Here is a 19,393-nt window from a genome sequence, read left to right as displayed (position 1 = left end):
ATATATATATATATATATATATATATATATATACATACATGTTTTCTGACCCTACTGCAAGCAAGATAAGAAGTTACTGCATCTTCCTTCTTCTATAATTTTAGAATTTTTATAACTGACTTCATGAAATAATCTCAAATGTTGACTTCATGATAACCCCATTCACCCATTCAGGTGGTGATTTTTGACTTGTTTTCTTTAAGTCAGTGTCAGCTAACTAATGTTTTGCATTAACTGAAGTTTCTTTCATGAAAAATTTCAGCGCCTTTCACATAAACAGTACATGGTATGTTTGTGTCTAGTTCTAATTTACTTGTATAAATCATTCTCTTCTTCTGGGCTGTGGAACTTTTAGAGGGCTATGATGTAACTGTTCTGTCTAATTCAGTATTCTAGTAACAAAGATGTAGTCATTGAGGCAGAAGAGAAAATTGGGAGCTACTTAATCTCTTTTATGTCTGTTCCCTTGAGTGTGGTTTGGGCAAGAAATCTCTTGAAGTAGGAGCATCATGATGTTTTCATGGCAGGGTTTGAAGGCAGCTAGAATACTTCCTTCTTATTTTTTTTTTTAATTTAGTTTGTTTGCTGTGGTTGTTTTTTTTTTTTAAGGAATGCTCAGTTCATTAACGGTAATCTAGTCTGAAAATTTGACGATGAAAGCATAATATCTTTTCATGCTTTTAGACCTAGTGAAGCAACTGATTGATTGCTCATTCTATGTAGCTTTTGAAATGTGTATAAAGGGTGGTGGAAAGTCTACTTTTGCCCAGTCGTTGCACACCTTTCAAGAGAATTTTAAGAGCAACTAACAAGATTTCAACTCTCTAAAATATCAGACAGATCTAGAGTGTGAATGCTACATCACACTGACAGGAATTCTTACAAAGCCTTGTCTATTGTATATCCTTGCTATTTCTGTACAACGCAAGCAATGTCACTATGTAGCTTCTGTTCTTTCAGCCTAACATTATTGAAACAAATACAGAAGGACTTGATCATTAACTTAGATCTCCATTAGATTCTGAACAGAATACTCCAGCTAAGAGTTTGCTAGTAAATGCATTCGCTTCTTTAACTGTCAATACAAAATTAACCAATTTCTGCCAAAAGTTGGATGAATTAATGTAAAAATATAATACTGGCAATCTGCCCCAGATTAGGATGTCTGGCATGCTAATGAATATAGATTTGTGTTAGACAGCAGATTTTTCTAGTTGTGTTGGAATGACTGCCTTGTACTACTGCATACACTTCAGTTTCTGTCATCTCTGGTGTGTTACACATACACTGGGTTAGTTTTTCATTTGGTCCTCTTTGGCTGGAGGTACAAGAGCTGTGGGAACCATGTTAATGGAGAAAGAGGAAGGTACTATATTACAAACAAAAAATACCTCAGTATTCTGCTTAGAGAATAGAGCAAAGGTTATAAGGATATAATGTGCATTCATTGCTTTAATTCATCCAAATTTAACTGGATTTGAGATTTATTTATTTATTTATTTTTGTCTCTTACTATTTTCATGAGGTGAATTATTGAGATACTTCTGAACAGGTCTGGTAGGCTTCATGAAGTCTTGTTTGTTTGCTTGTTTCAAAAGACCACAATGCAGAAAGGAACCACCTCAGGTGGGAGGAAGTATTAAAATAATCCATGTGGCTTGAGTTTACACAGAGAAGTATAAGAGACTGTCAGTTGTTTGAAACCAGTTAGTTCTTACCATGAAATGATTCAGGGACATAGCTATTCCCCTTGGGGTCATCTTTTAAGCAGGAGATATCTCCAAAGACTGAAATGAATTGGAAAACAATGGGAGCTGAACTCTGCATGTCTCCTTTACTGTAATCCTGTGAAATGTAAACCACAAATGTTGTTTCTTTTTTTTTTTTTCCCTAACACATTGAAAACGTGATGGAGAGATCTCCTTCAAATCTAAGAGAATAAAACCAAATCCCCTTACAAAATTGAAAAAGGATTTAAAATAATTGCAGAGAATGTTGGGAAATTATTGGTATTGTAGGTACCGATTATACTTTATCATTTTTGTACTCTGGAGTTGAAATTTATCTGATTTGATTTGTCAGAGTCTGACATCTGTGTAACACCAATAAGTCAGATTTTCCCTGACTTTCACAGAAGTTCTACTTCAGTGAACTTGTAAAGACACGAAAGTCAGGATAGAATGTTGTTCGGTTTGCTCTTCAATGTACTGTATAGCTCTGTATCATGTTACTGTGAACAGTTACATTATGCTTCTTCTCCTCACTAATAACATGCTTGCCATATTTTCAGTAACTTGTGATAAGCCTGTTAAGCACCAAAATTTCTCAAAGCTTTTATGATATTTTTTAAACAACATTCCTGCAAATGTCAGTGGCTATTAACATCTGAATCAAGCTGTTCCCAGTTCATGTGACTGGAAATGGTGCCCAGAGCAAAAAAAAGCAGACATGCTGACTCTCATATAAGTGTAGTCTGTTTGGAAAAGTTACCACTGAACGCAAGTAGAAGTTGCTGATTCCACCTCAGAATACATTCTGGCAGGAAATAAGGTAAGGCTGCATGATGACCATTTTAATATTATTATTTTTACTAGAGGTATGTTTTAGAAATGGTCTGACATCTGGAGGAAAACATGATGAGCTGCTAAATAAGGATTCTGGCTGGACACAAGGCTAGCTGGCTCACGCATTGCTGGCAGTATCTGAAACACTCCTGGGATTATTTTGGAATTATCTCACAGGAAAGACGGCTGAATTTGGGATTTTAACTTATAGCCACCCTGGGGAGCAGTTCTGAATGGCCTTATGTTCTTAAGAGGTTTTCCACTCTCTAAGTAGGTGAAATGCCTTGTAGTAACCAGCTGTACATTAAGGGTAAAGGGCACTTATAGCAATGAAAAAGGAAAGAGATGAACTGAACTCTGTGCATATGTGAATGAGACCAATTTAGTGTGTTGTATGGGTAGCATCAAAAACAGAAAAATGTACCAGTCTGATATGACTGGACAAGAAGGAGCTGCAGACATATGCATGCTTTTCACCTCCAAAACTGTTAGTGCAGCTAAATATATTTCAGACTTAACACATTGACATATGCATGTCAGGAACTGGAAGGTCTAGGAACACAGCAAAAAATACGTAACTGAATCACTAACTGCTTATGAAGTTTCTATTCCAGAGCAGAAAAGACTTTTTCTTGTTATAAAAAAAAAAATAAGATAAAAAATGGATCGTGCTTAGAGACCCATATGGGTAATCTAATTTTCACCTGATGTTTAGGAATAAGGCCTTTTTAAGACCAAGCCCTGGATGGCCTATGACAGTTAAGGTGCATGCAGAGTTAAGATGCTACTTTCCAGAACTGCAAAATGGTTTAGGTTGGAAAGGACCTCTGGAGACCATCTGGTCCAAATTGAAATTTTAGTGAAGGAGTAGCAGAAGGAATAGTAACTCCTCCCTAGCCTCCAGCCACCCTTACTTATTGTTAAGTGAAACTACCCATTGTTGCTTGGTTGCTCTGGGCTATGCAGAAATAAACATCTCTGGCAGCACTGGTGGCTTTGAGTCCTAACACTATAGGGAAATCTGCTGAAGCAGTGGCCACAGGATATGTCAACTGCAGTCCTTTACACTCCATTTCTGTTCTCTTTATTTCCTACTTTGCTTGCAGTGTTTGCTAATGTAGGAGAGGGGAACAGCACAACAAAGTAGCTATTCCATACCTTTGCAGTCATCACAAGAGATTTGCTGCTTTATCAGCCCAATGATTATGTACCTATGGAAGTACAGGGCAGAGTATAGCAAGTGCCCATGTAGCACTTACGCATAATCACAGGACTCAGAGTACCTGGTTGAATAGATGTAGTTTTAGTTTGTTTACTTGTTTGTGGTGGTGGAGCATTTTTTCCATTTCTTTCATCATGTAAGTTTTTTTTCCTTTTCTGCACACTTTCAGAAAAACTCATTTAACAAAGAATGTTTTTACCATGTTTTTCAGACAACCTTTTTGTAGTGTCAATTTATACTCACTCCAGCTATTTTGCATGCAATATGATAACTGTGTTAAACAAATAAACAGCAGATAATGAGGTGTTATAGCAGCTCTTGTTCAGTCTTCCAAGATCTGCAACAGATTTCCCTCAGATGGATTCTTATCATTTCTAACTGCTACAAATTTATGAGCTGTCTAGAGATGTCAGTAGGGGTACTCTTAGAAAGACAAGAAGCAATACTCTGAGCATTTAAAAATAACCAAGTAAGTAGCTTAGTACATCAGACTCATTTTTTTTCTATTTGGAATGATGAATGAGGTAACAAAATAAACCTAGTTTCTGTGGTTTTCTTCTTCAAGCACCAAAAACTGTCTGAAGTGTATACAAAAACTACAAACTTTTTAGATAACTAATACCGTATAGTCTAGTCTAAGTGCTTGCGGAAACCAGTTATGCTTAGGAATACAGAATAATTTAGAATCATCTTGTGTTCAAGATTTTATTAAAAAATATAATTTGAATTTCATGTAGCCATTAGAAAAAAATATTTCTATAAAGAAGTAATCAAAATGTGCTAGGTAAAAAATGAATTTTAATAGTAAGAAAACATGGTTCTGAAATAGTATTGTACTCAATTCTAGTTATTGGAGTTGTTGTTCTCTATACGATTTCTGTTATGTATTTACATCTTAGCCATCAAAAGGCTACAAGGTAAAAATACCTTTTAAATTCAGCAGTTTTCAAAGTACCTTATGCCTCCCAGTAATTATTTTTGCAGATAGCCTGCATATATACACCTCCTACACCACTTAATTGGATCAAACATTTTTGCATTTTGTAATATAGTAAGAATAGAATTCTTTGTTCAATCTTTAGTCAACAGATGTTTATGCAATCAGAATTGTAATTTTTACTGAGGCTAAGTACCCTACAATGACACCTTCCCATCTGAACATAAAGAAACACTAAGTTTCATTGTGTAGAATTAGTTTTTCCCCAACTCATAATTATTACATACTGAACAGAAGCTTTCTCCACTTCATGCAACAAATAGGGCTTTTAGTCTCTTTCCAATTTTAACACAACTATTTATTTAAACTGTACAGCAGTTTACATTCACGCTATCGTTTTAACCTCAATTTTAAATTATATTCTCTAAAGCTGATTTTACGCACACCCATTATGCAATATTTTTAAGGCACTCTTTCCTTTGCACTTATTTTCATAATAGAAGTAAATGTGGAATGAAATATAATCAACAAAGAATCTGAACAGCTAAACCACATACGATAATTAACAGAATATTTAAGTAAGTTAACACTTCATCTTTCTGAAACATTTGCAATGCTACATCTCAATATTTGCACAAAGAATATTTTTTTAGGTCATGAACAAGGTATTTCTTATTTTCTGTGCATGCCTTCTTCTGAAAACAGCAGGTATGATATTTTCATTTTCAGGCTAAACCAACTATATATCAAGGGTTCTAAGACACAGTTAGAATCGACCCTAACTACAGGAACAAGGCAGCTGTGCAAGACACATGTTTAAGTAAGTATATAAACACAGAATACTTGACCAGCAGTGTTGCCTCAAGAATTTTCTGAAATCTTCCATACAGTTCAAGCTTTAGTCAGTAACAAAGGCAGTGTTGTTAAGAAATTATTTGGGCTGATATCAATTTAAAGAACTGTAACTGCTGACAATTGTAGGAAATGAATTAAAAATATATGTTAAAATCTATATACATAGAAAGTCCGATCATTTGACTTCTATTTTTCATTAGAATATTAGATCCTGCATACTTCTAAACAAAAATTTACTCAAAGCTATTTCTAATTCTTGTCTGTATTATCAGCCTTGAGAAGTCTGTTGTAGTATAATGCCATCTGATTTTCTCTCCGGGACAGTTGGATTTTCACATCAGGAGAAGTATCAGGCTGCCAATAATGCAAAATTTCACACAGAAACACTGGACTGCTTAGAGTCCTCTTACAGCATCTGAAATATTTTGGATTAGTATCGAGTCAAAGGGGTAAGAAGAAATTTATTTTAGTCTAATCAAATATTGGCAATAGTACTGGAAGAAAAATAATGGCATCCTGAACAATCCATAATGGGAATGAATAACAGTAAATTCAGAAAAGTAGAACTGATAAGATTGGGATGAATTGTCTGCATGCATTCTGTCACTTTTTTTTTTCCTCTTTGTTCCTTAGCTTGATGTAAGATTGAACCATAGAATATTATAGATCACCTAGTACCAACCTATCTGCCATATGCAGAGCTGCCACCCACTGGCTCAGGCTGCCCGGGGCCTCATCCAACTTGGCCTTGGACACCTCCAGGGAAGTGGCATCCACAGGTTCTCTGGACAGACTGTGCGAAGGCTTCACTGCCCTCTGAGTAAAGAATCTCCTCTTAAGATCTGACCTAAATCTCCCCTCTTATAATTTAAAGCCATTTAAAAACAATACCTACCTGACAAGATACAAAAAAGTAGATATTCTATAATTGTTTGAGCCCTTAATCTAGATTAGAGCTTGTCATCAATATGGATCTCATGACTAAAACTGCCCTTACATTTGAATATTCCCATTTAGCTAAAATATCTTGCCGCAAAAGCAATAACATGCAAGTTTAAAAATAAATCTTAGTAATTCAACACAAATAATAATGTGTTCCAGTTACTGAGTGGGAAAAGTTCAGCACTTTGGTATCTGTTGGCAGCAACAGTACGATATACTTTCCTCTACAGTACTTGAGGAGTGATGTTTTTCAATGGAAAGAATACATGGGGCTAACATCTAGTCCCAAAGTCAATTCACCCAGGAGCTAGAGAGTTCAAGGCAATTCTCCCTTAGGATGCATTATTGAAAAACTGATTTGCTATTTGATTTCAATTTCCTTTCTCTAATTCTTCATTTACCTTTTTTCCTTTTCTTTAAAACATTACATTGTTATTGAGCTTTTTGTGTTGTATTTATCCCACCTATGTAACATGTAATCTGTTCTGGGCCTTCATATAGCTTATTGCCCTTTGCTGAAGGGCGGAAAATGCTGCCAGATTTAATATTCCTTCATTTCCCACCTTTACACTTACTAAAGCAGTACTGTATATGCTTACATGACCACTGAATTTTACTAAACTAGGCTGTATATCCTTTCTACATAAAGAATATTTCTTGAACTCATCATTTCTGGAAAGCTAATGATTACTGATATTTGTCCATCAGATGCCTCTTCATTGCACTTTCTGCAAAAACTAAAGCAGTGAAAGGCTGGGGAAAGTGACTAAACATAATTGAGTTAATGAGGTTATCCATGTGAGTCTGCTTAGGCAGTAAGCTTTCTGTGGTAGGAACAGTGCTCTTCTAATGTTTTGCTCAGAGTTTAACACAACTGATCCCAGCTGTGAACGATATGTCTACGAAGAGAAAATGCAGATAATATGAGTGAGAACACCCTGAATTACAACATAGAATTGTTTAGTATTGTAAAACTCAAACAAACAGATAAATAGAACCTCTTCTCTCAGGGCATACATTTGTTTTGATAATAGACTTCAGGAATAAAGATTCCCATTGTTTACCTTCACAGTGTATCTTGCAGTGTTGACTATACATATCACAGGTAGGGGAATGGTGTTCAACTACATGCACTGCTAGGCGAAATTCTAAAATCATTTTTTTTCCTTAAATCCTGAACTACTTCAGAAGCCATGAATATTGGAAAATTTCTAATGCAGAAGCAAATAAATAAAATGTCAGATGATAAAGTGAATATTCCATTTAGAAGTCATGAGTTACCCTGGGCTACACTAAAGTAGTCTAACTGTACTTTAGTAATGCTAAAACTTCATTCAGTAATGCCTCGGGTAATACACTGACTCAGAAAAGACCATGAGGGTTTTGTTAATTGAACATGTAATCTTTTTCCCCCAGGTGGTGTTTTTTCCTTGGTGCTGAGCACATTATGTACAAAATAGAAAAATAACTCCTCTTAGGACATAATTCATCTCTCTTTTTTTAAACGTGCAAAGAAGGTAAACTGCCATACTGATAGTTTAAAAACCTCTTTAGGTTAAATGTAAGACTACTGCTAGACATTTCAATTGTGTTTATTGAACAACTTCCTTGAACATAAGTGAAATAGTAATGACGTATCTCATGTCACTTGATGAATGAGGCTGACCGACTTCAATGTTAGGAAGGGCTTGCTCCACTTTCTAAATAATTTTATGTAAGCTCTTAATATTATGATATTGGCAAGGGTGGGGACAGAGCATAATAAAATGTTAGCTAGAAAATTTCCTTGCCAACTGTTGCATAAATCAGTGCTTTAGTATTAGTTCAGATTCCATAACAAATTTTCTGAAGTGCTCTAGACAGTGACATTTTAGGCTCAAATGTTAATAGAGAAATTAAAACCTTGAGACATGATGCAAACACTGTCTGAATTATAAATCTCCAAACTGTTTGATATTTTTCTCAGAACTGAAGATTGCAGTAGCTAGATATAGCTGTTTTAACTCCTTTTCTGTAATTTTTTTTCTCAATGAAAACTATCTACAAAAAGATAGAGAAGTTTTTAATATTTCCCTTTGGCTTTTTATAGAATACTATAAATATTGTGGTAGGGTTTCTCCAAACCTTCCCTTCTGCTGAGTGAGAAGTCCTAACTCCTTCAGTCTTTCATCATAGAGCAGAGACTCCAGACATTTGATCATAATTATGGTCCTCCTTTGGACCCTCTCTAGACTGCTTGCATCTTTTCTGAATTCTGGGGACCAGAATTGGACATAGTATTCCACACGCGGCCTGACAAGTGCTGAGTGAGATATTCATATCTCTCTATATCTGCTGGTATACCTGCAGATGCAGCCTAGGATCGAATTTGCCTTTGCTGCAGCAACACATTGCTGTGTCACATCCAGTTTGTTCTCCACCAGGACCTCTAGGTTCCTTTAAAGAAGGCTGCTTCCCATCCACACAGTCACTAGCCAGTACTAGGGAATTTGGCTATGTACTCCCAGATGTACTTGTACTTTTCTTTGTTCAGTTTTATTCAGTTCTTGCTTACCCATTCTCCCAGCCTGTATCTCTCCATTCTAACATGTGCACCTCACCACCCAGTCTATTGTTATCTGCAAACTTAGTGATGGTGCTTTCCAGTCTCACCATCCAGATCACTGGTGAAGATGTTGAATAGCACAGGGCTCAGCGTTGATCCCTGAGGGACCCTACATGTCCCTCATGCTACCCTGAATAAAAAGCAGCTCTGTTTGGATTGTGACACAGAAAAAAGAATGAATGTCCACTCAACTTTCTTGCAAAGGTGAAATGAATCTGCTGCAGAGAGCCAAAGAAAGTTTTCTAAGCATTGCAAATAAAATAGTTGACTAAAAAGAATGTCTTTTAGATTATCAGTCATATCTTGCCAATATTTGAAAGACACAGACATTAATGATTAAGTGTTAACTGAGAGTCAGGATATGGGAAGAAAAAGTAGAGGTCACTAAGTTATCTGTAGCATTGAAAGAAACTGATGTTTAGCATGGCGTGCTTCTACTAATTATCAGATAACAATTAAGAAATTGGAGCTCCCCTTTCCATCATAGCCACAGATGTGAAATTTGGTGCAGTTGAAGGTCTTGGATTAAAAGATTAAAAGAGAATTATGTGATGATATATCATTTAAGGATAGGAAAGTTAACACTCATATGAGAGAATGAGAATGAGAAGCAGAATGAAGAAATGGCCTTGTAGAGGACACCAAATTGGACAGTAGCAAAAACATGTAGGATTTCAAAGTGATCAATGATTTCAGACAAAGAAATGAATGAAATAAAATTACAGGAGAAGAAATGCTGTTTTGTAGACAGAAGCAAATCACCTGTCATGTGAAGAACATTCTTGGTCTGCAGATGACCTTAGAAAAATCATGCAACAAAATGAGATACAAAAGAAAAAAATATTGGATTCAGTGCTGAAGATGAAGTTAAAGGAGACTTGTTCAGAATGAGAAGTTCAGCAGGTTATTATGTTTCTAAATACTAGTTATTATGAGCCTATATACTAGGTACAGTGCAGACATTGAATTGAGGTAGAAAGGTGTGAGAATAAAAAAAGATTGAGTTTAGGTACAGTGGTCAGGTATAGTAATGTGGCAAAATTTTAACTTTTTCCTGCTCATAGGAGAGACATCTAATCCCTATCTAGATCATACTAGATGCCTTAGGCATTTAGCCGTGTAAAAGCTGTAGGTCACTGATGGCCTCTATGTATGGCATAACACTTTTAATACAAAAACATCATCAACTTAATTGTATCTCATGACCTTTATCAGGGCATCTGTGTTATTCAGCAGCATCTTTATTCTTTTGTCTTATCTAGACAAAGATTGACAACTGTTCATCTATAGGGCGTTAGCTTTACAGAGACAATGAGCATCAGAACTCAGCTTATTATGATAACCATTCAGCTGACAATAGGAAAGCCATGTTAACTACAGTAGGAATTTATTGTGCTAATTAGTCTTTGAGAGCCTGTCATCAATCATTAATCCAGTACATACAACATAAACTGCATATTGAACTCAGCTGATGTGTTCATTGTACTGCAGCTACCTTAGAGCACATAAGTCTTTCCTAAATATTTCAGCCCAATCAGGCAGTCAGGTCTGTTGGAAATTAGAAACTATTGTAGTTGGGTGGATTTGTAGCGTGGCAGATGCTCTGTGATTCTGTGGCTGATTATCTGCTATTGTCCCCCATGATGACTGCTTTATTATGCTGCAGGTAACAGCACAGGGAAATGAAAAATATGCTTGAATACAGAACAAGTTAATTGCACCAGTAACAAAATACAGTTCTGAGGTACTCGGAGGGATAATCAAAATATTGATCTGCATGCGTCTTCTGCATGGGAACTTAGTGAATAAGAGCTTGTCTTCTGAAGAAGTGACTCAAACTAGGACACTGGGCGTGGCTATGCAGTATTTCAGCTAGCTTTTTTTCTACATAAGAAGCCAGAAAGAATAGCCCTTAATATCTCGCATCAGGTTTGACTAATTCTCCTTACTTTCTTGGTCTCTTTTCCCATAATATTGAATTTTATGCACGCTTAAGACCAACTAAGTGTGCAAATGTATATACAGGGCAAGGATTTTACTAAGGAAGGGCCACAGCTCAACCAACCAATCCTTAAAGTGAACACTGTCCCCTATGCATCAGCAACACCTAGCAGAGTATATGTCAGAAACTGTATCTAACCATGTAATTCTCTGAAATAGGTTCCCCTAGCCTCTGTTGACAGGATGAAATTGTGTTGTTATAACTGCACTAACAATTTCACTTTGAGCAGTACAGTGGAGACACAAAAAATGGCAGAAATTTTATCACTCTTTGTGATCATCATGTGACAACAGCAAAGGACAGAATCAGAGGAATTAAAACCATGTGATATATATGACATCAGTGTTTGTTCAGTGTTCTCAGAGTTCCTGACTAGTGCTTTATTTTTTGTCGTGATAAATGCTGGCTGACAATTTAATTTCAGTACACTCTGGTCACTCCAGCTGCAAAGATCTTCATCCTATGAGCTCATAAATTGATGGAGACATTCACATTTGTTAGTTAGGTACTATTTGCCCTATGAGTATGATATAATGAATTAAGTCGAAGCCTAGGAAAGAGTCATTTTTCTGTATTTTACTATGCTGGACTCATTTAGTCCCAAATCTAATTATGGAAATAGAATTGTATTAAATAGAATTGTATTAAAAATACATTCTAATTGCTAAGTGTATTTGATACACGCATATATATATGTATATGTTTACAGCAGAACAGGAGTGGACATCTGAAAGAAGAGGGCAAAAGCTGAAGTCAGTCTCCACAGATTTTTTCTTTAAAGTCACTGGTTGAAATCTTTAAGAACAGAGAGAAGGATCCTAAGAAAAGAATTATCTTCATCAACTTTTCCTTCAGACTAGTAAGTACTTATAGTAGAAAAGATAAAATTAGAGCGCTTAGTATTAAAGTAAGTTCCTTGCCTCCTGCAGAAAAGGAGTAGGCTCAAAATTAGCCATTGTTTCATGGCATTTTGGGCTCTCTGCAGGCAAAAAAAATGTCCACTGATACGATCGAAGTCCACATTTTTCAACCCTGTGATTAAGTACTCTGGGAGTAGTCCAACAAAACCAAAAAGACAATACATAATTTTCTGCTTGATTTAACAGAATATGTTCTTCTCTAAGGAATGAAAATGAGGAGGCCCAGTTTCCTACAGACTTATATTCTTTGTTCCTTTCTCTGCCCTCTAGTACAATAAATCCCTTCTGCTCTCATTTTTCACTATGAAATACGTGCTTATAAGTAATCTTAAACTATGTGAATCTCTCTTGATCAACCCAAAAACTGATTCTATGTGTGTGTGATTTTGGCAGGAATTTAATGATTTTCATCTTAAAAACTTAAAAACTTCAATTTAAAAAAGGGCTGACCTTTTCTTACTGTGATCAAGAGCTATTGAGAGGTCTGAAGAAACACACTGCATAAATTTTACTCTCTTAGAAAATAAAACCCACAACTCAGACTCTGAATTTTGACTGCATTCTACAGTGGTTTAAATGGTAAAAACTTACACAAAAAGGAAACTAAACACAAAAATGCAACAGTATAAAATACATCATGAAAATTGAATTAGCTGGCCAGGCTATCAAACAAGTACAGATATGAGCAATTGACTGCTGGCTGATTGCATTTAATATAAAATTTGTCTGAAAAGAATTTTCTGCAAAGAAAAGTGGGGACTGTGCTACAAGATGCCTCCATTTTTCAGAGTACATAGATTGGGGAACAAAATAGACCTTCACACTTCCCTGTTGAGCAATTCTATGCTTCTATGATTTGGTTGCAAAATGAGTAGCATCTTATGCTCCATACTCAGGAGTCTCTGGATGCAGTGTCCACAAAAACCTGGATTTTCAGAGACTGCTTCTGTGACCTGACCCTGACCTGCAGCACATATATTGCTGGAATGCTGGCAGGGTTTTGTGTGCAGCTGCTCAGCCAACTCATCCTCCCTAAGTAGCTGTGGAAGGTTCTGTACAGCTCCTATGCTATATTTTACACTAAAATAGAAGTTAGGTTGCAGTAATATTAGATGAAAATAATAAAATAGCTTGTTGAAAAACATGTTTTTTGCTTTGCTGAGCCGATCATATCTCAAATAAAATAAATAAAACACTCCTTCACTATATATGAATATATTATTGCATTTATGTGAGGAATAAAGGAGGTTCAATGTGTCAAAAAGATTTTGGCTCCTAACCAGAGTGCAAACTGCAGCATATTTGGCAAGCATTGCACTGCTGGAGATCCTGTCTCTTCAGATATGTTAATTTGCAATATCAGTTCTTGCTACTTAAATATTATGCAGGAGAAAGTTGAGCACTTTGTAAAAGGTATTTGAAAGTCCTCCTCATCACTTTCTCATGCATCTAATAAAAGCTCCTCCAAGGCAAGATAAATGCTTCAATTTGATCACTGCTTGTTGGATTCAAACTCCATATACCAGGAATATTTCAATATGTAAACCAATTGAATGATTTCTACTTAACGTAAATACAATTCATGAGGCATGATTTCATACTGCTTAGATGATTATTAAGCAACTTCATCTCTAGCCACCATGGTCTCATAACCTACATTATATTTCCACATCTTCTGACTCAGTCTTTATCACTTGCCAGTAGGAAAGAGGAAGTAAGCTAGCTTGAATTTGACAAGTTGTAAAAGACGATTCTACCTAGAGCTGAAAGAGTTGGGGGCAATTGGGCAGGAAATTGTTTTCAACTGCACTAGCACGAAACACTATTTTGGCAGTATGAGAGCATAATGGTAACTAATATCTTCTGGGAAGATAACATTTCCAGAACAGGATAAAAGAAGGCTGGAAGAGCCACGGTGCCAGGGGAACAAAGTCCAGCTTTTTGATTGCAGTTCTGCCAGAAGTAGTTGAGCATGATGTGTTCACAGCCTGCAGCAGTCAGCAGTGGCTCTCATCATGGCTGTCTTACCCTCGGCCTGTTACCACTATCCTCCTCTGTACTGTCAGTGGCAACCCAGTACTTGCCTGTGGCCTTGGAAAAGAAGATGGATCTCTCTCTAGAACATCTGTAACCTGGATCAGCATGTTGTGGCTTAACCCCTCCAAAGCACCTATCCTGTGCTGCTGCTGCTTCCCACTGCCTCAGCTGCTGAGTTTGCCCAGCAAGCAGAGGGACGCAGACATCATATGTACATACATATGTACACGGCCCTCCTGGAAGGACTGGTCTGTGGCTTCCTTCCCCTGGGGTTGTGTCCGCAAAGACTAACCCTGTTTTAACAGCTCAGCCCTGCCAGTCACAGCCATGGCAATGCCATGTGTAGGTCAACTGCAGTAATGAGGCATTATTATCTTCACTTCATGGGCACTTAAATGACAATACTCACTTGACAATTACTAAAGTGGTAAAATAAAACATGACAGCCAATAAATCATGGTAAAAATAGAGAGAGCTCCCAGTTTCAGCAGCTGCTTGTTCCAAGAAATCTCTATCTCACCAGTGTGAGCTCAACTAGGCACCTCTCTACTTCCCTAAGCCAGACTGTGATTCTGCTGAGCTAGGAACACCATGATGTTTGTGAATGATCAGGGCTTTTTGTGAGAAATTTCAGAGGAAATTTCCTCCTGCGGTCCCAGGTCTTCACAGTTTTGCCATCCTGGAAAATCGCTCTGCCTTAGCTGTGCTCCAGGAGGGCCCAGGTGCTGTGCCCAGGTGGGGGCAATCAGTGCAGTCAGAAGACCTGACTTGCCCCACCCTGCCCTGCTGCCCTTCCCTTCTGTTCCTCTCCACCACAGGCCAGCCCAGAGCAGGGCTAGTAGGCAGGGTGGGTAGTGCTGTGGGCATTCAGAGGGGTCTGCAGTAGGTGGAAATTCCTGTTATTAAAAATAATTTTGTCTTCTAGCAGCTGTTTTCTTTTAAGTGGAATGTGTCCATGTGGAACTAAGAGTGAAAGGATAATGCATCTTGAACTGTAAGTTTTAAACTTCTGCCTATTTTTAGTATGTCTCAACTTTCATAGGAATATCTCAGGCCCATGCTGCTAGAATGTTAAATACTAACTGAGGTAGGCAGGCTTGAGGACCAGTATAAGTTACTCGCTGATAGCCTATAACATGCTACAAACAACTTCTAAATACTTCTAAAAATTATGTTTCCTTCTTGCACACATAATTTTTCTCCTTTTCTGCCTTTTTATGGAAACGCTTTTTTCTTCTTTGTTGTTGAATATTGATTATGTTCTTAGTTTCTCAAATGTATCTTATACTGACGCCAAAATGTTCTGATTGCTGCTGTCATTAATAGTACTGTTTCTCTATGAAAGCTGAAGACTCCTGAGGGAAAAAAAAAAACAAAGCCCAAAATATTAACATCAGTTGTAATGGGAAATGATTTAGAGATCATCATGTGTTTATGGGGAAGAAAGGAGAGGGAATCACTTCAGAATATCCCACTAAAACTTCCCTTATGTGTTAAATCTGTACTAAGTTAATTTTAAGCAGTTTGTAGTAGGATAAGAGTTTTTAAATGGATTTGAGAAGTTACGATAATTCAGGTATGATTAAGGATGAAAATGAGTGAAAAATCTCAGTTACATCAGGGTAGTATTCTACTACTGTGGTTCCTTCAAACTGTGTATTAGGTAGTTATTTCCCCCTATCTTCAAATGGACTAGATTACCTGAGATATGAAGCCCTTTTGCAACTATGTAATAATGCCATGAAAAATAAAATATTCTAACAAAATAGAAGTTAAGTAAGATAACAGAAAGCAAAGGCAGGAATGGACTCGGAAAGCAAATTACTCTAAAGTGTTCTTGTGGACTTTGCTATGCTAGCTTTTTTTCTAGAATATTTTCAATTATCTAGTTAAGTGAAAAGTAAAAGAATAAATAAAAAAAAATTAAAAAGTCAGTGTCATCTGACCTGTTTAAAACTCTTGAGTTTTTGAGTACAGGGGATTTGTGATGCCTGAACCATAGACATCTCAGGACATGGCTTGCAGTAGAACAGTAAATGAATAAAAAACACAAGGAAAAAATTATGATGGTTCAGAACAACTCACTTATGTTTATTATTGTCAATGCTGTTCTTTCCAAACTGAATAAGCAGTAGTTATTTAGCAATGACAACAATCCAGATTTGTAAAGATAACTGGTATTCTTTGAGGAGGAAAAACCGGTGGAGGTGGTGCTTATAATGTTTGTTTGTTGGTTTTATGTGAGTGTAAATATACAAATTGTAAAATGTAAATATGTATACGTTTATTATTATTTAATATATTTAGACTGAAGAAAGCAAGTAAAACCTCAGATAGGAGGAGAATAATATAAAAAATAATTATTTTTCAAGCTTGTAGGATGCATTTCCCTGGAATTACGTTATTTTAAGAAATTCATTATGGAATGAAAACTGTTGATAAAGAAGAAGTGTAATGAATACATAAAGTTCTTCACAAGAAGTTTATCTAATAGACTAATCAGTTTAGATATATGTATCAAATCTGTTTTTGGCTGAGTTTGAACCAAGATATTGAACTGATCTAACTTGTTAATTCAGTATCTTGCACTTTTGTTTCTATTGGAGGTATTTCAAACCTCAATTTCAAAAACAGGAAGAGAATACTAATCTGGAAGTTCAGGAAGTGTCGTTAAGAAGTATGGATGTTAATGCATGTAAGCCAAAATTAGAGGAAAAGGAGGACTTCAGCACAAGTTTCCGAAATAGTTAGGAAGCAACAGTGTTCAAATCAATTATTAAATATAGAGGAATGCTTTCCTTAGTTGCAATTGAATGGTGCTATTTTTTTGTTGTTTGTTTTTTCTTCTTTCATGCCAGATGTTCTTACCAGGAAAAACAATGGTGATATGTTTTAATATTAATGAGTTGAATCTTTTGATAGCAATAGTATATGTACCTTCTCAGCATACAAATTGTAGGAAGTTTTTTTTTTATATGTAGTGTGGTTACCAAAGTTTGTTGAATATTAAGTGTGTCTCCTTACATTACAAGAAGAACTTTGTTTATTTTTATTCTATTTACTTTCAGAATAATTCTCCTTTTAAAATTAATTTTCATGTTTCAGTGACCTTTAAAAGTAAACATATATATCACCAGAGGTACTATATAATCTGCCAAAATAGCACATACTTAAGCAACTTACAAATATTATGGTAACTCAATAGTTTATATTTACACACTTAGTTTATTCATTTGATAAATTGAGGAGCAATTAAAATACCTTTACTTTTTTTTTTTTCTGCTCCAGGAATGAGAGTATTGAAGTCCAGCAATTATCAGTGATTTGATGACACACAGAACTTGCAATGCAGGCAATAAAAACTGTGGAAAAAGAAGTGACTTTTATAAAGGAAACGCTTTTCACAGAATCCTTCCTAAAGAAACAGGAATGCAGCAGAAGCCCAGAGAGCAGGCAGCTCTGTGAGCAGCAGCCATTGGAAGGAGCTGTCTGCAGCTCGCAGTGCTGTACTGAGCATGTCCCAGCGGAGCCCAGTGCAAGCAGCACATTATGCAAAAAGGCAGCTCTAGCAGATGGGAGAGAGGCACAGCAAGCATTTGCTTCACTTGCATCACCACCGCTTGAAAACAAACCTGGATTGCTAGAGGGGATCTTGCCGGCAGGCCAAGGGAGAGAGACCCGGGAGCATGGCTTGATTACTGAAGGTGTTGTGTTGCGAAAAATCATGGGGAATCAAGATGGGAAGCTAAAGAAAAATGCAGGTGATGTGCATGAAGGAGGAGAGGATGCCTCTGGGCCGAAGGATACAGATGGCACAAAGAAGGTATCGGGAAGCAAAAGGGGACTGGGGAAGCATGCAAAAGGAAGCGAATCTGGTAAAAAGAAGGGTAAATCAGATTCGAGAGCTTCTGTGTTTTCAAATTTGAGGATTAGAAAAAATCTGTCCAAGGCTAAAGATGGGAATAGTAGTTCAAGGGAGGATGTTTTGGAAAGTCAGGCCTTGCCAGCCGGAGAGCTGGACAGTACTCATTCGATCGTTACCAAAACTCCAGATATAAGCATCTCTGCAGATGAAGGGGGTCTTTCTGATACAGATGCTGAACATTTTGAAATCAGAAATGAAACTGTCCCAGTTGCTGCAGAGACACAGGATGGACAAAGGACCAGCTCTGGCTCTGATACAGATATATACAGTTTCCATTCAGCCACAGAGCAAGAGGATTTGCTTTCTGATATCCAGCAAGCTATTAGACTGCAGCAGCAGCAGCAGGGGGCAATTAACATTGGAACGGAGGACCTTGTCACCAAAACAATGGGCCGACACATGGCTAATTCGCAAGCAGCCCCTTTGGATTTTGAACGGTTTCTTTCAGTAACCGCCACTGACAAAGACAGTAGCCCTGACGCTGTGGAGGCTTTTCCAGCAGTATCTGAAATTGTAGAAGACGTTCCTGTTTCCTGTGCAACTGAACGTGAACTGAAAGAAGCAGTAAATGGAACAGGCTCTCCTGGTAACGGTTTATTTGAACCACAGGAACGTAAGCAATTGCCTGAGGAACAGCTCACTGCTGGAGTGGATGCTGTAGCTTGTGAGCTAGAGGGTGATTTAAATAGAACATTGATAGAAAATGGGTCTGAGGCATGCAGCTCCACAACACATCCTCCAACCTCAGCAGCAGATTCTGAGGCTAAAACTGCTGAAGTGCAGGCTGTTGATTTCCAAGGCTCAGTAACAGAGGTTAGTGCGTCAGATGCAGGCCAAGATTATGCTGCTGAGACTCAGGAAGGGAAACACATTCCACCAGCCAGTCAAGAGGACTTGCATAATGGTTTATCTATGGAAATGAAAAATGGCACTTTATCCTCTGAAGGAGCAGCCGGAAGTCCGATGTTTGGCTCCCGATGCTTTAAGCCCTATCTAATTAATCCTTGTTACATCAAAACCACAACTAGGCAACTGAGTTCTCCCAACCATTCACCTTCTCCCTCCCCATCTCAGAGCCCGCTTTTTACAAGGAGGCAAGAGTCCTCCCACAAAAAAGAAAAAGTTCCTATTAAGAAGCAGAGGTCTGCTAGTTTGGCTGGTTTATTTAGCCGTTCAGCAGACTGGACAGAAGAAGTATCTAATCACAGAAGCGAGATAAGGCAGAAGGTGGGCTCTGCAGGCTACTTGGAGCATAAGGGATTTAGTGAGAAATTTCAAACAGAAAGAGTGCCTTTGACTCATTCAAGAAAGTCCTCAGGGGTGCAGGCTTCTACAGAGGCATTTCCCAATGTCTTTTCAGGTGAGTGACGTGTACTAAGATTGT

The 19,393-nt window shown here is 37.2% G+C and overlaps 2 protein-coding genes across 2 annotated transcripts in view; both read left to right on the top strand.

The window, feature by feature from the left end:
• LOC100549046 (formin-2-like) overlaps positions 1 to 16,835 on the top strand; it is a 112,198-nt gene extending 95,363 nt beyond the window's left edge. The window contains 1 exon segment of the mRNA XM_031552172.1: positions 16,719 to 16,835. Within this exon segment, the coding sequence (XP_031408032.1) occupies positions 16,719 to 16,835 (117 nt within the window).
• On the top strand, positions 14,779 to 19,377 carry LOC104909659 (formin-2-like). The gene is made up of 3 exons (XM_019613485.2): positions 14,779 to 14,931; positions 15,013 to 15,078; positions 17,373 to 19,377. The coding sequence occupies exon 3, from the start codon at positions 17,431 to 17,433 to the stop codon at positions 19,375 to 19,377; it is 1,947 nt and encodes a 648-aa protein (XP_019469030.1). The 5' UTR covers positions 14,779 to 14,931; positions 15,013 to 15,078; positions 17,373 to 17,430.
• The last annotated feature ends 16 nt before the right edge of the window (positions 19,378 to 19,393 follow it).

This window comes from Meleagris gallopavo, chromosome 2, assembly GCF_000146605.3.
Source record: "Meleagris gallopavo isolate NT-WF06-2002-E0010 breed Aviagen turkey brand Nicholas breeding stock chromosome 2, Turkey_5.1, whole genome shotgun sequence".
Taxonomy (NCBI): Eukaryota; Metazoa; Chordata; class Aves; order Galliformes; family Phasianidae; genus Meleagris; species Meleagris gallopavo.
The sequence above is the reverse complement of the archived record's forward strand: the minus strand, read 5'-3'. Positions and strand labels throughout refer to the sequence as shown.